General features: G+C 40.2%; 2 protein-coding genes across 9 annotated transcripts in view; one reads left to right on the top strand and one right to left on the bottom strand.

Annotated features, from left to right (window-relative positions):
- Positions 1-2,205, top strand: part of irf10 (interferon regulatory factor 10) — a 31,172-nt gene extending 28,967 nt beyond the window's left edge. For all 3 annotated transcript variants that reach the window (XM_052593521.1, XM_052593519.1, XM_052593520.1), the window contains one exon: positions 2,074-2,205. In XM_052593521.1, the coding sequence (XP_052449481.1) occupies positions 2,074-2,190 (117 nt within the window). In that variant the 3' untranslated portion in view covers positions 2,191-2,205. The remainder of the gene's footprint in view (positions 1-2,073) is intronic.
- zmp:0000000926 (ataxin-1) overlaps positions 1-18,726 on the bottom strand; it is a 46,349-nt gene that overhangs the window by 4,680 nt on the left and 22,943 nt on the right. For 2 of the 6 annotated variants that reach the window (XM_052593509.1, XM_052593508.1), the window contains exons 2-3: positions 2,157-2,229; positions 50-114 (exon numbers count right to left, since the gene is read on the bottom strand). The gene's annotated coding sequence lies outside the window, so the exon portion shown is untranslated. Of the gene's footprint in view, positions 1-49; positions 115-2,142; positions 2,243-18,726 lie in introns of those variants that run through there. The other 4 variants (XM_052593511.1, XM_052593510.1, XM_052593507.1 and 1 more) reach the window with 3 other exon arrangements.

Here is an 18,726-nt window from a genome sequence, read left to right as displayed (position 1 = left end):
TAAAATAAATAAATAAATATTTCAGTAACTAAATAAAAATAGTACTGACCTATTTCAGTAGCCCTAGAAACTTGATACAAAGATCAAACTTATTTCTGAATGTCACTGCAGTACCTAAGCAGATTAACCATAGATTTAGTTCATCAAACATTTTAAAGAGTGTCCATAAACTTTCAGAGGCCAGCTCTCTTTTTTTTGTCTGTATCCACTAAGGGTCTGGGAATCATTTGATTTCACTGTATGTGCTGTACAGATGTATGTGGCAGATTTAAAAATAAAGCAGACTTTGACTATGACTTCATTGCTAAGTTGCAGACAGGAACATCTGAGAGCTTTATATTGGAAAAAAAAAAAATGGTCCAACTGTTCTAAATATAACTTTCAAACAATTGTCTCTATATTGCCGTTATGCTACCAACAAACACATAAAAACTTACACTAATCGAAAAACACACAAGATTTTCTCACCCACACACAAGTATTGCAAGAGACTACATGGCAGTTCTTAAATAGGTTGCTTCTGTTTACTTATCTGTGATGGGAATCTCCGGACTTATTCCAGAATTTACTGTAGTGATTGGGAAAGTTACCTAACAATTAAAGATCACTAATGCAGAGGCATTTAAAACAAACATGCACATGCAAAAGAAGGCTGAAAGGTTTAAAGCAGTGAAACTTGCTTGTTTCATTCACACCTTCCTGTGGGGAACTTTCTCTAATGTCAATCCAGCACTCTAAATTAAACCCTTATATTTGACTGAAATACACTGTCAGCACATCTGGTCTCTTTCTCAACGCCTCTGTCTACCACACTGTCTACATGGATTGAACTCAATACCCTGCTGTTGTCTCCATGGAAACTGAGTCCATACATCTATAGTGACCAAAGAGAGCTGAGAGGGTTATATATGGATTTTATCAGGAAATGTAGTCCGACAAACTGTACTCATCACACAAGAGCAAGCTTCTAAAACAACTTTAAGCAAAGTTAGACAAAAAGGAGACATTTCTGTTTATTCTCACAAGTTCCTTCTATTTATGTGAACCTAAAGTGCTAATGCGAATTTTATGGAGAACATATAAAAAATATGTTGCGAGCCGAGCATTAGTATCATAAAACACAATATGGTTTGTCAAATGATTCTCAGTGCTCTGTTATTTCTGAAAGTGTTTACACACTGTATTTGTATATCACAGGTTACATGCTGAAGTATGTAAAGGAATTAAATTGCACATAATGTTTATCTCTCAATGCTGCATAAATACATTTTCATGATGCAATACTTGACCCAAGTAAGGAAATCATAGAATAAACATAATCATATTACTAAATGAATGAATGAATAAATATAAAAAAGGGTAATTTTTCATTCTAAACAGAAATGGAAATGTTGCAAAACAAAGGCTAGACATAGAAAGTAACTTAAATTATGTAAACAAATATTTATGTATCTTGAGTTGTTACTATCGCTAGTTAAAGAGTTTATAACTACAATTTAAAATGTACTTACCTCTTGACAGCTGTAAACATGCCACAATTATTTTGTTTTTGTAAGTTGGCTATAAATATATTCTACACCACAATCCCTGTGCTTACTCCTAATCATTTTTACAGCCCTGCTTGTTTTGACAAATTAAACATCTAACGTGATGTTTCTGGATCATGTACTGAAAATGGGGGATAGTTTTATGTGATCTTTGGAAAGCTTAAAAAGAAAAAAAAATGAATCACAGTAGAAAAAAAAAACACTGACAGAATCAATCTGATAAACACAACTAGCCTATAAGAGGTGCATTTCAGGCTCATTTAATTATTTCAGAAGTTTAATATCTGTTCATTCTCACCAGGATCTTCTTTTAATACCAACTCAAGTTCAAGTGCAAATACTTTGTGCCATGCACACTAGTGGAAAAACACACACATATACATACATATATATATATATATATATATATATATATATATATATATATATATATATATATATATATATATATATTTAAAATAATGTAAAAATTACACATTGAAAAACACAGATTACAGAAAAATAACATTTGTTTTCTGATTTACAGGCTTGTCTCAAGCACACGCACAGTAAGCAGTTTAATGAATTTGAGATCAACATGAAAAGCACTGCTGACCTGATGCGACTGACCTTGATGGGGTGTGCTGAGCAGATATCCATGTGACGCCACTTACTTCTGCAGTCCATCACACCTGCAGCTCTTCTACACACACAGACACACAGACACACCAGTAAGGCAATGGTGTGTGCAAATCTACGGGCAAAATGTGGTGTCACACCATGTCGAAAGGCTGTGAGGCTGACTGTGAAAAAGTGTGAGAGTTTGTGCGTGTGTGTGCATGTACACAAGGCTGAGGAAATGAGTAATATCGTGCAGTGTGAGGCATGTCTGCTGTGCAACAACACACAGGCAGACCAGTTGCTGCTGTCGCCCACTCGCCTTACTCACTGTGAAAGGGATAAACACACACACATGCAGTAACAGACGGGTAATTACACACACTCCCACTCATGCTATTGCTCTCAAACACACACTCTCAGCCCTGAGCATATGCATTTACATACGTGATAAGCATGTAGATAGATAGTGATATATACTCCGGTTTCAAACACATCATTACTCTATAAACAACTTAAAGGATTTTAGATGATTTTCTGACCATAAAGAAGAATAAGAAGAAATAATATAATCAAGTCCTTTGGTGAAACAAGGCCATGTTCTGACATAAAAAAGTCCAACTTTATTGCTTTGCATTGTGGAATAATCAGCTGTTTCATAAACATCAGTAATATGGTGGCAAGTGTCCATTCTGGCAGAGCATTTTGACGTATTTACTTTTATTTTTATTATTTTTATTTTATTTTATTTTGTGTTTTGATTTTAAAACACAGTTATGTGTTGTGTAACATAGTTTAATGATTGTCTCTAACCAGTTGTGCAATGTTAAAGCATCTCTTCCATGTTCACTTCAAACTACATTAATTAGCGTTTGTGTATTAACCAGCTAAAACAAACCATGAGAGACATTTTGTCATGATTAGTTTCTCTGGCGTCATACTGGGTAGTCTCATATACACTGAAAACCCACTGGATCACACATAAAAAAAAAAATGGAGGATGTGGAGGAAAAACTTGTGGAACCCACTTCAGATGGTTGGAAGCCCAATGGAATCACACTAATTTATTGGTTGATGTCGCTAAAGAAATGCTACCAAGGTGCTACGTGGTAGCTTCCATATAACTTTCTGCTCGGAAGCATCAAACCTCCAATTTTCAGAAGTCAGACATGAGCCTAAGGAGCAAAAGAGAGTGTAAAAGCTGCTTTGCAGAATTTTGTTCCCATTCGTAGAAACAGAGTAACAGTAATTTAAATATTTATATATAAATAAAAGTTAAGAATGAACATTATCTGTACCATTGACTATTTTGGTTGTCAATAAACGCATGAATAAGATGAAGATGAATGCAAATAGTCTTTAATAATCCACAAGAGGTTAGATACAGGACGGACATAGTAGACCATACTGAAAAAATAATATATATATAAAAAATATAATAATAATAATAATAATTAATCAGCCCAATAACTGACCATCAACTATGTTGTGTAGTGTAAAGCAAAAGGCAAAGCTAAATAAAAAAATAAAATAAAAATAGAACAAGTGATTTAACTGAAATTCTATTCAAATATATATCATGCCAGTAAACGCTTCGACTTCTGCTGAAACTTGCGATTCAGAAAATGAAATGGGCCATCCATCCATCTGTTCTCTAATAAATCAGTGCTTTTATATATAACATACAGAAACATTTACTATGCTGATATGTGAGGGTTAACATTTTATAACATTTTTAAACTGTTGTGAAAATTGTCAAGTTGTATCTATTTCTTGGATAACATTGTTGTCATAACCATACTGTAAAACTATTACTAATGATATTTATTTGCCATTGAACCCCCGCCCCCACACACATGTGTCAAAGGAGAAGCATGTTTATGCATGAGCTAATGCTAAATGACCAGAACTATGAAAAAGAAATTAGAAAAAAAATCTGAAATTTACAAGAATCTCTTACATATTTTTATGAATTGAAGCACAGTAATTGCTTAATCTGAAAGACAAATAAAAGGCTTTGAAATACTATTTGGGTGAGCTGACCTATTAGTAGAAGAAGAAAAAGGCCAAGACGGGTCTGCAATAAATACAGAAAAGAATATCCTACTGTAATGCAGTTACAGCTAATCGTTGTAATCCTACAACACCACACTATTACAGAACTGTCATTTCCTCTCCCTGTTCACTGCATACAGATGTCAAGTAATTGCAATGAACTACATATGTGGAAATGAATGAGTAATTATAGAGTACAACAACTAGCAGACAGGAATCAACTAAATTCACACAAAAAGTTTTTTTGTTGTTGTTTTGTTTTTTGTAACAGTGGTAACACACGAGTGGGAGAAACTGAGATATGAAGCTACAGTGAGAAAAAGTGCGAGAGTTTGAAGATAAAAAAAAAAAAAAAAGTTGTGTCAAAAGAGCAGGGCAGAATAAGAAAGAGACGGGAGTAGGAGAGAAAATGTTAAAGAAGACTCATCCTACACAAACCCTCTATCTCTGAGAGCCTGTGGTGTCACAGAAACCTCTGAGTCAAACCAAAACTCTACACTACATCGCTCTTTCTCACCACACACACACACACACACACACACATACATCACTCCTGTCCAGCAGATGCAGTGTCAGCGTTCTCTTTGAAGACGAGAACACTGGCACACTCTTTAAATAGATACTTGTTAGGATGGGACTAGATTGAATTGCAAATCACTGGAACAGAACTGCTGTGTTGCTTTTCGATTACAATTATGGAATTTGAAATGTTTTAGAGAGTTTCAAACAATTTAGACAGGTGATGTTATATGGATTAAGTCATTTATGACCTATTAGGGACAGTATATGCATTAAAAGTAAGAAAGTAAGAAATAGCTAATAATTTCTTTTGTCTTTTTCTTTTTCATTGCACATATGTTTACCACATAATACAGCTATTGAAAATTCAAGAAACAGCATACTATTATTAATAAGTAAAGTCATGTCTTATTAACTGAAATGTTAAATGGCGCAGCTACATTTCTGTGCAGTGTATGAATCATTTTTCCTGTGTGCAGCACTTCTTTGGGCTGATCATGTTTCTGAGCTCTGAAATCTTTATGATGCAGCAGAACTCTCCGGAAGACCAGCGGAGGTGAAGGTGAGGAGGAGAGAGCAGGCCTTGTCCTTTCTCTACCTGCTCCACAACACTCATCACACACGACTTACTTAAAAACATAACACAATACAATGGTTTTTATTAAATAATTTGTTAATTAGCAATTAATTAACATTTTTATTTTAAAGTTATGGTTTGTCTTTCCTGGTAAACGTGGCAAATAGCTGAATACATCATTGAATCATTTCAATACGTTTTCCCTGTGCCTTTCTACTTTACTACACAGAACTTATTTGTTTTGTTTTCTTTGTATGTATGGATCACTTGGGTTGTTACCGACATGTGATATCAACGGCACCTTTACAAATATATTTACTGAAAAAATTCTGATGTGTTCAAAACTTATTTTACCCACTGTACAAAGAAACAGGGCATCATTGTCCAGTAGCTCATTTGGAAAACTCCCGGTGCTTCAGACGGCAACACACATTTTATTTATTCATTTATATGTGACAGTAATAGACATTACCAAATACAGTAAATATAAAATGTCTACATGCCCTGTTTAATGATGGAAAAAAAATGAAAATATAAAAACACATTTACACATAAACAAAAACAACAACATTGTTGTCTATTTATTATATCTATTATTCATATATCTATTATCCTGCACTGAAAACCCTAATAAGTTGACTCAACTAAATTTATTGAGTAAACTTGTTGCTTCAATTTAATTGAGTAATGGAGTCTCCCAAAACTTACATATTTAAGTTTATTTAACTTGACGGTTTTGTCAGAGGTTTAAATGTTGATACATGATTCATTTGAAGTCACCATCGTGGTGGAAAGTGTTTGGTTTAGTTGGAATCTTGGTCCAGTTACTTCTTGTGTTAATTTGTCTCCTGCTGTATTGGTGTATTTTTGTGGTGAAAAAAGACAAATTTAAATGAGCTCAGGTGTTATTTGATGTTTTTTGTTGATGAGAATGTCATCACATAATACGTATTTGAGATCATAAAATAAGTTTTGTTTGATATTTTTAACAGGCACCAGGAGTAAAATACTTATTTTAAAGATGGACGAAATGAATGTGTTTGAAATAATTTGAGTAAAAGAATCAATCAAGTACTCACACACACAGACTTCTAGATGTAGCATATGCATCACAATAATGGTGACAAACAAAAGAGCTCCATAGCACAAACTCATCCTTATTTTCCAGCCTTTTTTGTTCAGATTGTCACCATTGATGTGATGCATATCCAAAATCTTGATGTCTGTTTGTGACAACATGATCGGTTTTCTAAAAGTAAGTACATTATTTTATCTACAAAGTTTATATCCATAAAAGTATATCCATAGTTGCAGCAATACATTTTATTTTACTATAATTAGTCACCATTACAAGCAAGATATGTGTATGTTAGATCTCAACTCTCTTTGCCACAGTAACAGTGTTTTACAACACACAATTTACAGCAGCAAGAGACAAGATAACACCAACCAAGAGCTGATAACACCTGAGCTCTTTTAAACTTCATCTTTCTTTGCCACAAAAACAGCATTTTCAAATATACTGTTATAGCAGCAAAAGACAAGTGAACATAAGAAGTATCTGGACCAAGATCCCAACTAAACCAAACATTTTCCACCACAATGGTGACATCAAATGAATCAAGTATGCACATTTAAACCTCTGTTAATTCTCAATAGGACCTTCTCTAGATGTCTGACAGAAATAAAGTCACAGAACCTTGTAAGGAGGATATGTGAACATCTATATCGGATGTACAGAAGACATAAAAAACATAAAAAAAAAGACGTCATAAAAACATTCTCTCCTCAGTGGAGGTCTTTTCAATGTCTGCAAAGACATAAAAATACTTTTTTTTTTACAGTGCAGTATAGGGTTTACTGTATTTTCATAAATATTGTGACAGTTTGTCAAAAGGTCAAAGTTTAAATATGCTGTTATTTGTTTTACTTCAGTGTGTAAGAACATCATTTTCAGTTAAATTTACATGATGAGTTAACTTAAATATATAAGTACACTTGAAATTAGCACCAAGTTAAGTGAAGATAATTGTTTAAGTACATTAAATAAGCATCAAGTTTGGTGAACTGAGTGATTTAAGTACAATCTACAAAACCGTCAAGTTAAATAAACTTAAATATGTAAGTTTTGGGAGACTCCATTACTCAATTAAATTGAGGCAACGAGTTTACTCAATCAATTTAGTTCATTCAACTTATTAGGGTTTTCGATCTAACGAGTTAAGCAGTAACTTTAGCTGCCATGTTCTTTCGCTCAAAGGAAAACGATTGGGCCACTTCATCAAATACTTAAGTTGTCGTTTCAATAATCATCTCAAAATCACATACCACAAGGATTTAAATTAACATATTTCACCAGTAGAAATCATGCAAAACAACTTTATATCTACAGAATTTTAGTCACCGAACATAATACACAAAGAAAAACTTCCTCTTGAATTGTAGTTCAGCAACCAAACAGACCAAAAGGACGAATTTTGTAACACACCAATCAGTGCTTTTGTTCTCTTGTTGCTAGGCAGAATTTCTCCCATGGCCAATCACATTAAAGGAAGAACAGAGTGACGTTGAGTTTTTCGAAAGGATTACTCATGATTTTGAGCTCACAACACTTGAAATCTTAAGTTTATGCATTTTGAAGGTAAATTAGTTAAATTAACTCATATTTTTAAGTGACAGGGCCAAAATGCTAAATTTTAAGTAATGTTTAGTCAACATTACTTGATTTTTTAAGTCAAGGCAACATTAGGGTTTACAGTGTGCAGTGGTGGATGAAGTATAATGCATAAATCAAGTACTTGAGTAAAAGTACAGAAAAGTAAAAGTACTCCATTGTCAATTTTACTCAATTGAAAGTATAAAAGTACTAGATTTTTTATGTACTTAAGTTTCACGAGTTCACACTTATATATAATTAGCTGAAGTATTATAATGCATATTTGGCGTTCTGTCCGGAAGCTCGGGAAGTGCCCCTGCTAATCAGTGGGCAACCAGGGCAGAAAACTAACCGTGAGGACCCATGAAGCCTCCGACTGGAGATCAAGACTCAGGACGACGGACGTGTAGGTCCTCTCAGTTGAGCAGATAAACAGGCTTTGGGCCGCCGACAAAGAGGTCTCTTGCGACACCCGACGGGAGATCAATACTCAGATGGATAAGACCTGTTTGTGGGCAGCAAGTAAAGAAAATCCAACCGGGAGCACTCTCGCCGACATCTGACACGAGCACCATACTCAGTAGCATCAGACGGGTAAGCCTCGCCGGCCGGGGAGCGGACAACAAAAGGAAAACCTGAATGCCCGGGCATCCGATGGGAGATCAGGACTCAGAACATCGAACGGTTAAGCCTCACCAGGCAGGGGGAAAACATTTGGACAGAGTTTTGGTGGGAGGTCTAGACTCTTGTCGTCGTACAGAGAGCATCGTTACCCGTCAAACAGGAATGAAAAGTTAGGTGGACGTGAGACTCTCGCTGACGTCCGATGGGAGCTCAATACTCAAGGTACCGAATGGGTAAGCCTCGCCAACCATAGATAGGAAAAGCTAAGGTTGTCTAGCCAGGAGGCTCTCGCCGAAGTCCGACGGGAGCTCAATATTCAAGGCAACGAACAGGTAAACCTCTCCGGATGTAAGACAGAAAGGTAAAGTTGTGTTGCCAGGGGGCTCTCGTCGGCATCCGATGGGAGCTCAATACTCACGTCATTGGACAGGTAAGCCTCGCTGACTATAGGAGGTTAAGGTAAGAGTATGTGACCCGGGAGGCTCTAGCCAGCATCTGATGGGAGCTCAATACTGACAGCATCGGACGGGTAAGCCTTGTTGACCATAGGATGAAAAAAGTTGTCTAGCCAGGAGACTTTCATCGACATCTGATGGGAGCTCAATACTCACAACATCGAATGGATAAGCCTCACTGACCGTAGAAAGGAAAAAGTAATACTGTCTAGACGGGAAGCTCTCATCGATGTTTGATGGGAGGTAAATATTCACAACATCAAATGGCAAAGCCTCTCTGAATGTAAGACGGAAAGGTAAAGGTAAATGGCCAGTATTTGGCCAGACAGTGATGGATGTTTTTTTTTTTCGCGTCTAAAAAAATAGAGGTTCGTGGCAGGATTTTATCCGAGAAAATCTAAGGAGGAGATATTCGAAGATGAACTAGTATGGTTGGATTGGAGAAGAAAAAGTCAGTTGTCTAGCAAGGAGGCTTTCACCGACATCCGACGGAAGCTCAATAAGCACTGCATCAAACGGGTAGCCTCACTGTTGTAAGACAGAAAGATAAGGTTGTGTAGCCGGGATGCTCTTGCAGCCATCATATGGGAGCTCAATATTCATGGCATGAATGGTTAAGCTTCATTGGTAGTCGGATGGAAAGCCCATGATTGCTTATCCGGGAAAGCACTTGCAATATCTCACATGAGTTTTATACTCGCGACTTCATAGGAGTAGGCTTTGCTGGTAGTTGAACGCAAAAGGCGTAGGTTGGCTCAACCGTGTGCACTCTTGTAGCGCCTGACAGGGAGTTCAATACTAAGAACAATTTGGTTGTATACAAGGGTAGATGCTATGAGGATTACTTGCATAATTGTTTAACAAATCCAATGAGCTGCTTCTGATAACAAGTCAGAAATTCTTGGTGCAGTCATTGTATTGGAAAATTAAGCCTACGAAAAATAAATTGAATTTCCTGTGCCAATGTACCTCAATTAAGTGCCATGAATCAGCGATATGGTAATTGTCAAATCGTGTGAGATCGACGATACATATCAACAATGTAATCGTGCATGGGTGGAGTAAAGATAGACTCTTTATTCTTGTCATAGCATAACTATTTGCCATTTTAAACCATTCAGGTGCACGAAAGAGCATATGGAATCACAATCAAAAAAATAAATACAGACGTACTGATAAACTGATGTTAAATATATACATACTAAATTTAAACAGATAGTTCATGTAGTAGGGCACTATTGTAATCTCGCTTGTCCTGTAACTGTCACGGTTCGTGAATGCACCGTCTCCAGCTGTAGTCATGTTGATTGTTTCATGTGGGTGTTGCCGCTGATCGCCTGATAAGCGGCAGGTGCGGCTCATTCTAACAGACTATATAGCGCCCTGTCTTTCGTCTCCTGTTTGTATGATCGTTGTTTGTAGATCCTGGTGTTGATGTCGTGTTCGTGTAGTTCCTGCCTTGATTTGTCTTCGTACTGGTTTTCTGTCGGATCCTGTCTTCACACACGGAATATACTCACCACCATTGGAGTTATCACCACTATCATTGTCATCAGCGCACTCAACTTCTCAACTCACCTGTCTGTGCTGCCATCGTGGTTCCTGCGTCACTCTCCGGCCTTCCATCATCTCATCCTATCAATAAACTTCCTTTTTACTTGCATTTGTCTCCTGTCCTCCATAGCCGCCGTTACAGAACGATCAGACCACAACATGGAGGCAGCGAGTATTCAGTCGTCATCTCTGGAGGAGTTTCTCAGCGCCAGTGTTCGGAGGATGGACGCCCAGGAGAGGTCTCTTAACGACACTGGTCGCGCAGTCCAAGCCCTGGTGACGCAGGTGTCTGAGCTCACTCAGCAGTTCTTCGAGCATCCACTTCGAGCACCATCTTCTTCGAGCACCCACTGCGCCACCCACACCGCCCGCTCTCCCGATACCACCAGTGACCGCCTCCCAGCCGGAACCACGACTTCCCATCCCGGAAGCCTACTCGGGTGAGCCCAGCTTCTGTAGAGCATTTTTGATCCGTTGTGATATGCATTTTGCTCTTCAGCCTAGAACATTCGCCAATGAGAGAGCTAAAGTGGCGTTTGTCCTCACGTTACTCTCTGGGAGGGCGGCACTATGGGGGACGGCGGTGTGGGAGAACCAGGACCCATGCTGCGACTCGTTTCAGGTGCTCTCCGCCGAGATGAGGCGGGTCTTTGATCGGGCCATCGCAGGACGGGAGGCGGCCAGGATGCTGGCGGAGTTACGCCAGCAGGAGAGATCCGTCTCAGACTTCTCGATTTAATTCAGGACCCTGGCGGCAGAGTGCCATTGGAACGAGGAGGCGCAGTGGGACATGTTCCTGCATGGGCTGGCTGACCGCGTCCAGAGGGAGATCTACGCCCTGGATCTGCCCCCCTCTCTTAATGGACTCATTGAGCTAGCGTTATGGGTGGATGCCCGCCTCACTCGGATGGAGAGGAGGGGGCTGCTCAACACCCCATCCAGGGGCCCGGCGGATGGGCGATTCAGCGGCGGAGATGTGGTCAGTCCCACCTACGATCACGAGCCCATGCAGGTAGGGCGAGCTCGGCTTTCCCCGGAGGAGAAGGAGAGGCGGAGATCCCTCGGCCTTTGCATGTACTGCGGGGGAGACGGACATCAAGCCCATACCTGTCCAGTAAAAGGCCAAGCCCGGTAGTATGCATGAGGCTACTATCGGGTGGGATCTCTGCCGAGAAGACCTCATCATCACCATCATCTACGCTCCTTCTGGTGAGACTGCGGTGGTCAGCACAGACACACCACTGTCAGGCACTACTGGACTCTGGGGCAGAAGGTAACTTCATTCAACTACTATTTCTCATAGTACTGAGGACATCACACTCATCACTTCTGGCAATCACTCCGAAACTATCTCCTTTCACATCCTTGACTCTCCCCTGGCACCCATTGTCCTCGGGCATCCTTGGCTCCTTCTCCATAACCCCAAAATAGACTGGTCATCTAATTCAATTTTTTCTTGGTCTCGAAAGTGTCATGAGTCTTGTTTAGTGTCTGCTTGTCCGTCTGTGTCTGTGTTACAGGAGGAGGCGGTGGATTTATCTAACGTGCCCGCTGAGTACCTCTACCTGAAGGAAGTGTTCAGTAAGTCTCAAGCTGCTTCTCTTCCTCCGCATCGTCCTTACGACTGTGCCATAGAGTTATTGTCAGGTAAGTCTCCGCCTAAAGGCAAACTTTATTCACTTTCTGTCCCAGAGAGGGAGGCTATGGAAAAATATATTTCTGATTCTCTAGCTTCCAAATTCATCCGCCCTTCCTCTTCTCCTGCGGGGGCGGGGTTCTTTTTTGTGGGAAAGAAGGACGGATCACTGCGACCTTGCATTGATTACCAAGAGCTGAACAACATCACGGTAAAGAATACTTATCCTTTGCCGTTGATGTCTTCAGCCTTCGAGAGGTTGCAGGGAGCGTCTATTTTTACAAAACTGGACTTACGCAGTGCGTATCATTTGGTTCGGATCAGGGAGGGGGATGAATGGAAGACCGCGTTTAACACCCCCAGAGGGCACTTTGAATATTTGGTCATGGCCTTCGGGCTCTCCAACTCCCCAGGGGTCTTCCAGGCACTCGTCAACGACGTGCTGCGAGATATGATTGATCAGTTCATTTATGTCTACCTGGACGACATATTGATTTTTTCTTCCTCTCTCCAGGAACATGTGCAGCACGTCCGACGAGTGCTTCAGAGGTTGCTAGAGAATGGGCTTTTTGTCAAGGCGGAGAAATGCGAGTTTCATGCACAGTCTATTCCATTTTTGGGGTTTATCGTGTCGATTGAGGGAATACGCATGGATCCCGAGAAGGTTAAGGCTGTGGTAGAATGGCCAAGCCCAGATTCTCGTAAGGCCCTACAGAGGTTTCTGGGGTTCGCTAACTTCTACCGGCGTTTCATTCGCAATTTCAGCCAACTAGCCGCACCTCTGACCGCCTTGACCTCCGCCAGAACTGCGTTCAGGTGGTCAAACACAGCGGAAGCTGCGTTTGCTAAACTGAAGAGCCGTTTCATTTCAGCTCCCATTCTGATAACCCCTGATCCTACACGTCAGTTCGTGGTGGAGGTCGATGCGTCAGAGGTGGGGGTAGGAGCGGTGTTATCTCAACGTTCTCCCTTAGACGACAAGGTCCACCCTTGCGCGAATTTTTCATATCGTTTATCTCCTGCAGAAAGTAATTACGATATTGGTAACAGAGAATTGTTGGCAGTCAAGATGGCATTGGAGGAATGGCGACACTGGTTAGAAGGATCAGGGGTTCCTTTTATAGTATGGACTGACCGCAAGAATTTAGAGTACATTAGCACCGCCAAAAGGTTGAACTCCAGGCAGGCTCGATGGGCACTTTTTTTCGGACGTTTTGACTTTACTATTTCGTACCGCCCGGGTTCCAAAAATATCAAACCCGATTTTTTATCTCGCATCTTTGACCATTCCGAACGCCCATTCCACTCCCGAGTGTATTTTTCCTGAGACATTAGTGGTCTCCACTCTCACATGGGAGATCGAATCGAAGGTCAGAACGGCCTTAGAAGGGGTAACGCCTTCGCCCGGGTGCCCACCGAACCGCTTATTTGTGCCGGAGGGATTAAGGTCCAACGTTATCCAGTGGGGACATTGCTCTAATGTGGCTTGCCATCCAGGGGTTAACCGTACTAGATTTTTAGTCAAGCAACGATTCTTGATTCACCACTCTTATACATTCGTGTCTCGAAGAGCACTAAGACCAGTTACTTTCTGGTCTTAGCCCTCCACAATCAGCCCACGAACCCATGCAGCTGGATAGCGCATCGTTGACTCACGCAGAACGTCAGAGTCGGATGACTATTTGTGATGAGTCCTTCTGAGAGTTCTCGGTTGGAAGGTTACAGTATGAAGAATTTCAGTCAGGTTTCAGGCGCCACCATAGCACAGAAACTGCACTTGTTAAAATCACAAATGACCTGCTTCTTGCGTCTTGTTTACTTAAATGGGGAGTCATCTCATTTATTATCAGTAAAATATGGAGTGCCACAAGGATCCGTCCTAGGTCCCCTTCTATTTTCAATATACATGTTGCCCCTTGGTAATATTATTAGAAAATTCGGAATTAGCTTCCACTGTTATGCTGATGATACTCAGCTATATAATCTCAACGAGACCAGATGAAAAGTCTAAATTATCTAAGCTAACAGAGTGTGTTAAAAATGTAAAAGATTGGATGACCAATAATTTTCTCCAATTAAATTAGGATAATATTAATTATTGGACCAAAAAACACTACACAGAATCTTGTAGATTACAATCTGCAACTAGACGGATGTTCTGTTACTTCTTCTACAGTCAAAAATCTGGGTGTTATATTAGAAAATCATATTTCCCAGGTTACAAAAACTGCATTCTTCCATCTTAGAAACATTGCCAAGCTACGTAACATGTTGTCTGTTTCTGATGCAGAAAAGCTAGTTCATGCATTCATGACCTCTAAACTGGACTATTGTAATGCACTTCTAGGTGGTTGTCCTGCTTCTTCAATAAACAAGCTACAGGTTGTCCAAAATGCAGCAGCTAGAGTCCTCAGCAGGTCACGAAAATATGATCATATTACCCCAATTTTAGTCTCTGCACTGGCTACCGATTAAGTTCCGTATCGGTTACAAATGATCATTACTTACCTATAAGGCCCTAAATGGTTTAGCTCCTGCGTACCTAACTAGCCTTATACCACACTACAACCCATCACGCTCCCTAAGGTCACAAAACACTGGACATTTGGTAGTTCCTAGGATAGCAAAGTCCACTAAAGGAGGTAGAGCATTTTCACATTTGGCTCCCAAACTCTGGAATAGCCTTCCTCATAATTTTCGGGGTTCAGACACACTCTCGGTTTAAATCTAGATTAAAAACACATCTTTGTCGCCAAGCATTTGAATAATGTATCTTAAATTGTGAGTGTAGTTGTATCTGATCAAATGTGCATTCTTATTCTTTAGCTTGGGTTAAACTAATTAATTTTACTTTGTTGGAACAGCAGCTATGCTAATGATGTCTTTATTTGTTTCTAAGTTTTGCCACAGGATTTACATCCCGTGGTAACTAGGATTTACACAAGCTCCAGTCTGGATCCAGAACACCTGAGAAGAGATGATGCTGACCCTCAGAGGACCTCAGATGATGCTAACCCTAAATCAACAACAGATCCAACTAATATTGCTACAAGTGTGACTGCATCATAATAATTATTAATAATGTTCATCATCCGGCTGACTAAGTCTTGTATTAAAATTTTACTACAAATCCTGTCATACGTGCACAAACTGACAGTCACCACTTATAAGCTATTACTAAATATTGTAGAAACATAATTTTCTTTAAAGTTGCTTTGTAACGATTTGTATTGTAAAAAGTGCTATACAAATAAACTTGAATTGAATTCCATCCGCTTGCAGCAGCCAGAGTGAGAAATTGCAGAGCATATTCACTCACAGTCATGGAATTTTGCCTTAACCGACACAGTCATTCTCCAATTGATGAATCCCAGGTAGGCATTCCAAAAACTTCCTTGAAGTGAGTTAGGAAACTGGAAATAGACTGGAGTATGTCTCTTTTCTGAGACCAGAGTGATTCAGCCCAAATGATCGCCTTACCATTCAGTTGTTATATCATGAACGCTACCTTTGAGAGGTCGTTCAGATACAAGTGCGGTTGCATCTCAAAGACCAGTGAACACTGTAAGATGAATCCGTTGCAATACTCCGCCAATACTGAGAAGGGCGCTGGTCGGGCCATGCGACTGGCAATTGATGGTGGAGAAGAAGCCGCAGCAATGTTAGCAGAAGTAGGTGCTGGTGGAATAGGAGGAAGTTCCTGACTGACATTGTCCGCGATGTCACTGAAGTGCCCATGGATGCCCATGATGGTGTTCGTCTTTGTTTTTTCTGTGGTCCGGTATTCTGTTACAAGACAGAAGGGGCAGACACACAGATAAAAGGTAATGCAAGGTTATTTTGAACAACCAAATGAGTGATCGGCAGTGAAGGGTATTGTGAGTAGGTGAGTGGCGATCCAGTTAAGATAGACTTGAGAGGCTCAGATCATTACTTGCAGATGGAGATTGGATGGAGACACACAGTACTGGAGAAGACTCAGGAGCACACACAGGAGACGAGGAACAACGAGGAAGACTTGGAGAGAGTGCAAGGGAACAGGCAACTGCAATGGAGTTCTAGAGGTAAGCACAGCGTTAGCAGTGAGAGTGGTGCTTAAATGCTGGATGTAATCGCTGGATAGATGACGTGCAGGTGTGTGTGATCAATACACAGGAGAGGGAGTGCGCTGTCAAGTCAAGTCACCTTTATTTATATAGCGCTTTAAACAAAATACATTGCTTCAAAGCAACTGAACAACATTCATTAGGAAAACAGTGTGTCAATAATGCAAAATTATAGTTATGAAGGCAGTTCATCATTGAATTCAGTGATGTCATCTCTGTTCAGTTAAATAGTGTCTGTGCATTTATTTGCAATCAAGTCAACGATATCGCTGTAGATGAAGTGACCCCAACTAAGCAAGTCAGAGGCGACGGCGGCAAGGAACCGAAACTCCAGTGGTGACAGAATGGAGGAAAAAAACCTTGGGAGAAAACGAGGCTCAGTTGGGGGGCCAGTTCTCCTCTGACCAGACGAAACCAGCAGTTCAATTCCAGGCTGCAGCAAATGTTGGGCTGCACTGTATTTGAGTTGGGGTGGAGTCTGGCGTGATTGTGACACATAGGGAATGCATAGCATTTTAATAAAACTGTTAACATTATGACAGTGGGCAATTTTAATGTGCATGAGTTACTTTATCTAATCTGTGTTATTGTAATGTGTTTTTATTTATTTATTTTATATATATATTTTTTTTTTTTTTTTTTTTACCTAAAACATAGAGACATTCATTAATATGTCTGCTTCGTCTGCATTCAAGCATTTCAGTGGGCTTAAATAGATCACTCTTTACAGCAGATTTAGTTTACATTAATAACTTACTTTTAACAGCATCAGACGTCTGCGCACTCAGAGGATCTCCCGGTTCTTACTTGTGAATTCAGTTCACTGGAAACTCGCACAGTTCATTTGAATCAGTGAGTTGTCGACTCGAGAACAGCTGCAATTGAATCATTCTAATTCGTAAACGAATGGTTTGGACTCATGAAAGTCTCATGAATCAGAAACCGCTTCTGAGTGTCAGAGTGAAATTCAAATAGTTGAACAGCTTGTGGGAATACCGCACCCACATTGACTTTGAATGAAGTGAAGTGAAGTGAAGTGAAGTGACATTCAGCCAAGTATGGTGACCCATACTCAGAATTTGTGCTCTGCATTTAACCCATCCGAAATGCACACACACAGAGCAGTGAACACAAACACACACACTGTGAGCACACACCCGGAGCAGTGGGCAGCCATTTATGCTGCAGCGCCCGGGGAGCAGTTGGGGATTCGATGCCTTGCTCAAGGGCACCTAAGTCGTGGTATTGAAGGTGGAGAGAGAGCTGTTCATGCACTTCCCCCACCCACAATTCCGTCCGGCCAGAGACTAGAACTCACAACCCTTTGATTGGGAGTCCAACCCTCTAACCATTAGGCCACGACTTCCCCTACACTGGTACACTAAACTAAGTGGGAATTGGTCATCTAATATACTCATAACAACACCTTGAGTGATGTGTGATCCAAACAGCACAATGTGCTTGGTGACATGAGTCTCACTTACTACACTCCTGAAGTACATAGACAATCTTCATTGGCCTCATCCATTAAAGTGATGGGTCTGCATACTGACAGGGCGTTGAATGTCAGGCTGTCTGTTGCAGTCATGATAACCTGTAGCTGAACATGCTGAAAATAGTGTAAATGGCCATCGAGTTTGTCCTGTGCTCATCTACTCATCATTCTGGATGCAAAGACCAAATAAGACATCAGAAGACTACAATGAACAGTTCAGACTGCTTAGACATCACAAGACTACAATTGACAGTTCAGACTTCTGAATGGATCACTGTGGCTCCCCTGCTCACCCTCCAGGATCTGCATACTTCCATAAGTAGTAATAAAATGAAGCCTTTCAGTGATGACTAATCCTAATCATGAACTTAATCGTTTATGAGACTATTAATTTGTCAGGTTATTTCAAGTCAGGTTTTGGACTTTAATCCCCACTTTTCTTAGCATTTTTTATGAAACAGCCACCAGGTGAGTGACAAATGGATGGGTTTAGTTTCAAATCAACCAATCAAGTTTAACATGAATGCTCAAAAGGGGAGGGGCACAGTGTCATGAAGGTATGAATTCCCCCTTCATTTAGGGGATTTCTTGCAATGGCAACAAATGGCTGTTGCAACCTCAGAAAACAAACATCCCAATGGGTACATTTATGGCAGTATACAGACCCATGGTATTTCCGTGTCTGGGCAGTAATACTCCAAGATTTGTGCAAAAAAATCTGTGGTGTGTACAGGAGTTTACTGGTCCATATACAGCTCTTTTCATGCAGTGATCAAAAAGAAATATTATGTGATAAAATAATCCATTTGAAACCAACGTGAGTTACAGTCCCATCTGAGCTCAACTATAATGTGAGGATGCCAATGCACATTGCATGCTATATGATCACATCATATCCATAAACA

This window comes from Carassius gibelio, chromosome B23, assembly GCF_023724105.1.
Source record: "Carassius gibelio isolate Cgi1373 ecotype wild population from Czech Republic chromosome B23, carGib1.2-hapl.c, whole genome shotgun sequence".
NCBI classification, from domain to species: Eukaryota; Metazoa; Chordata; class Actinopteri; order Cypriniformes; family Cyprinidae; genus Carassius; species Carassius gibelio.
This window is presented reverse-complemented; position numbering and strand designations above follow the sequence as displayed.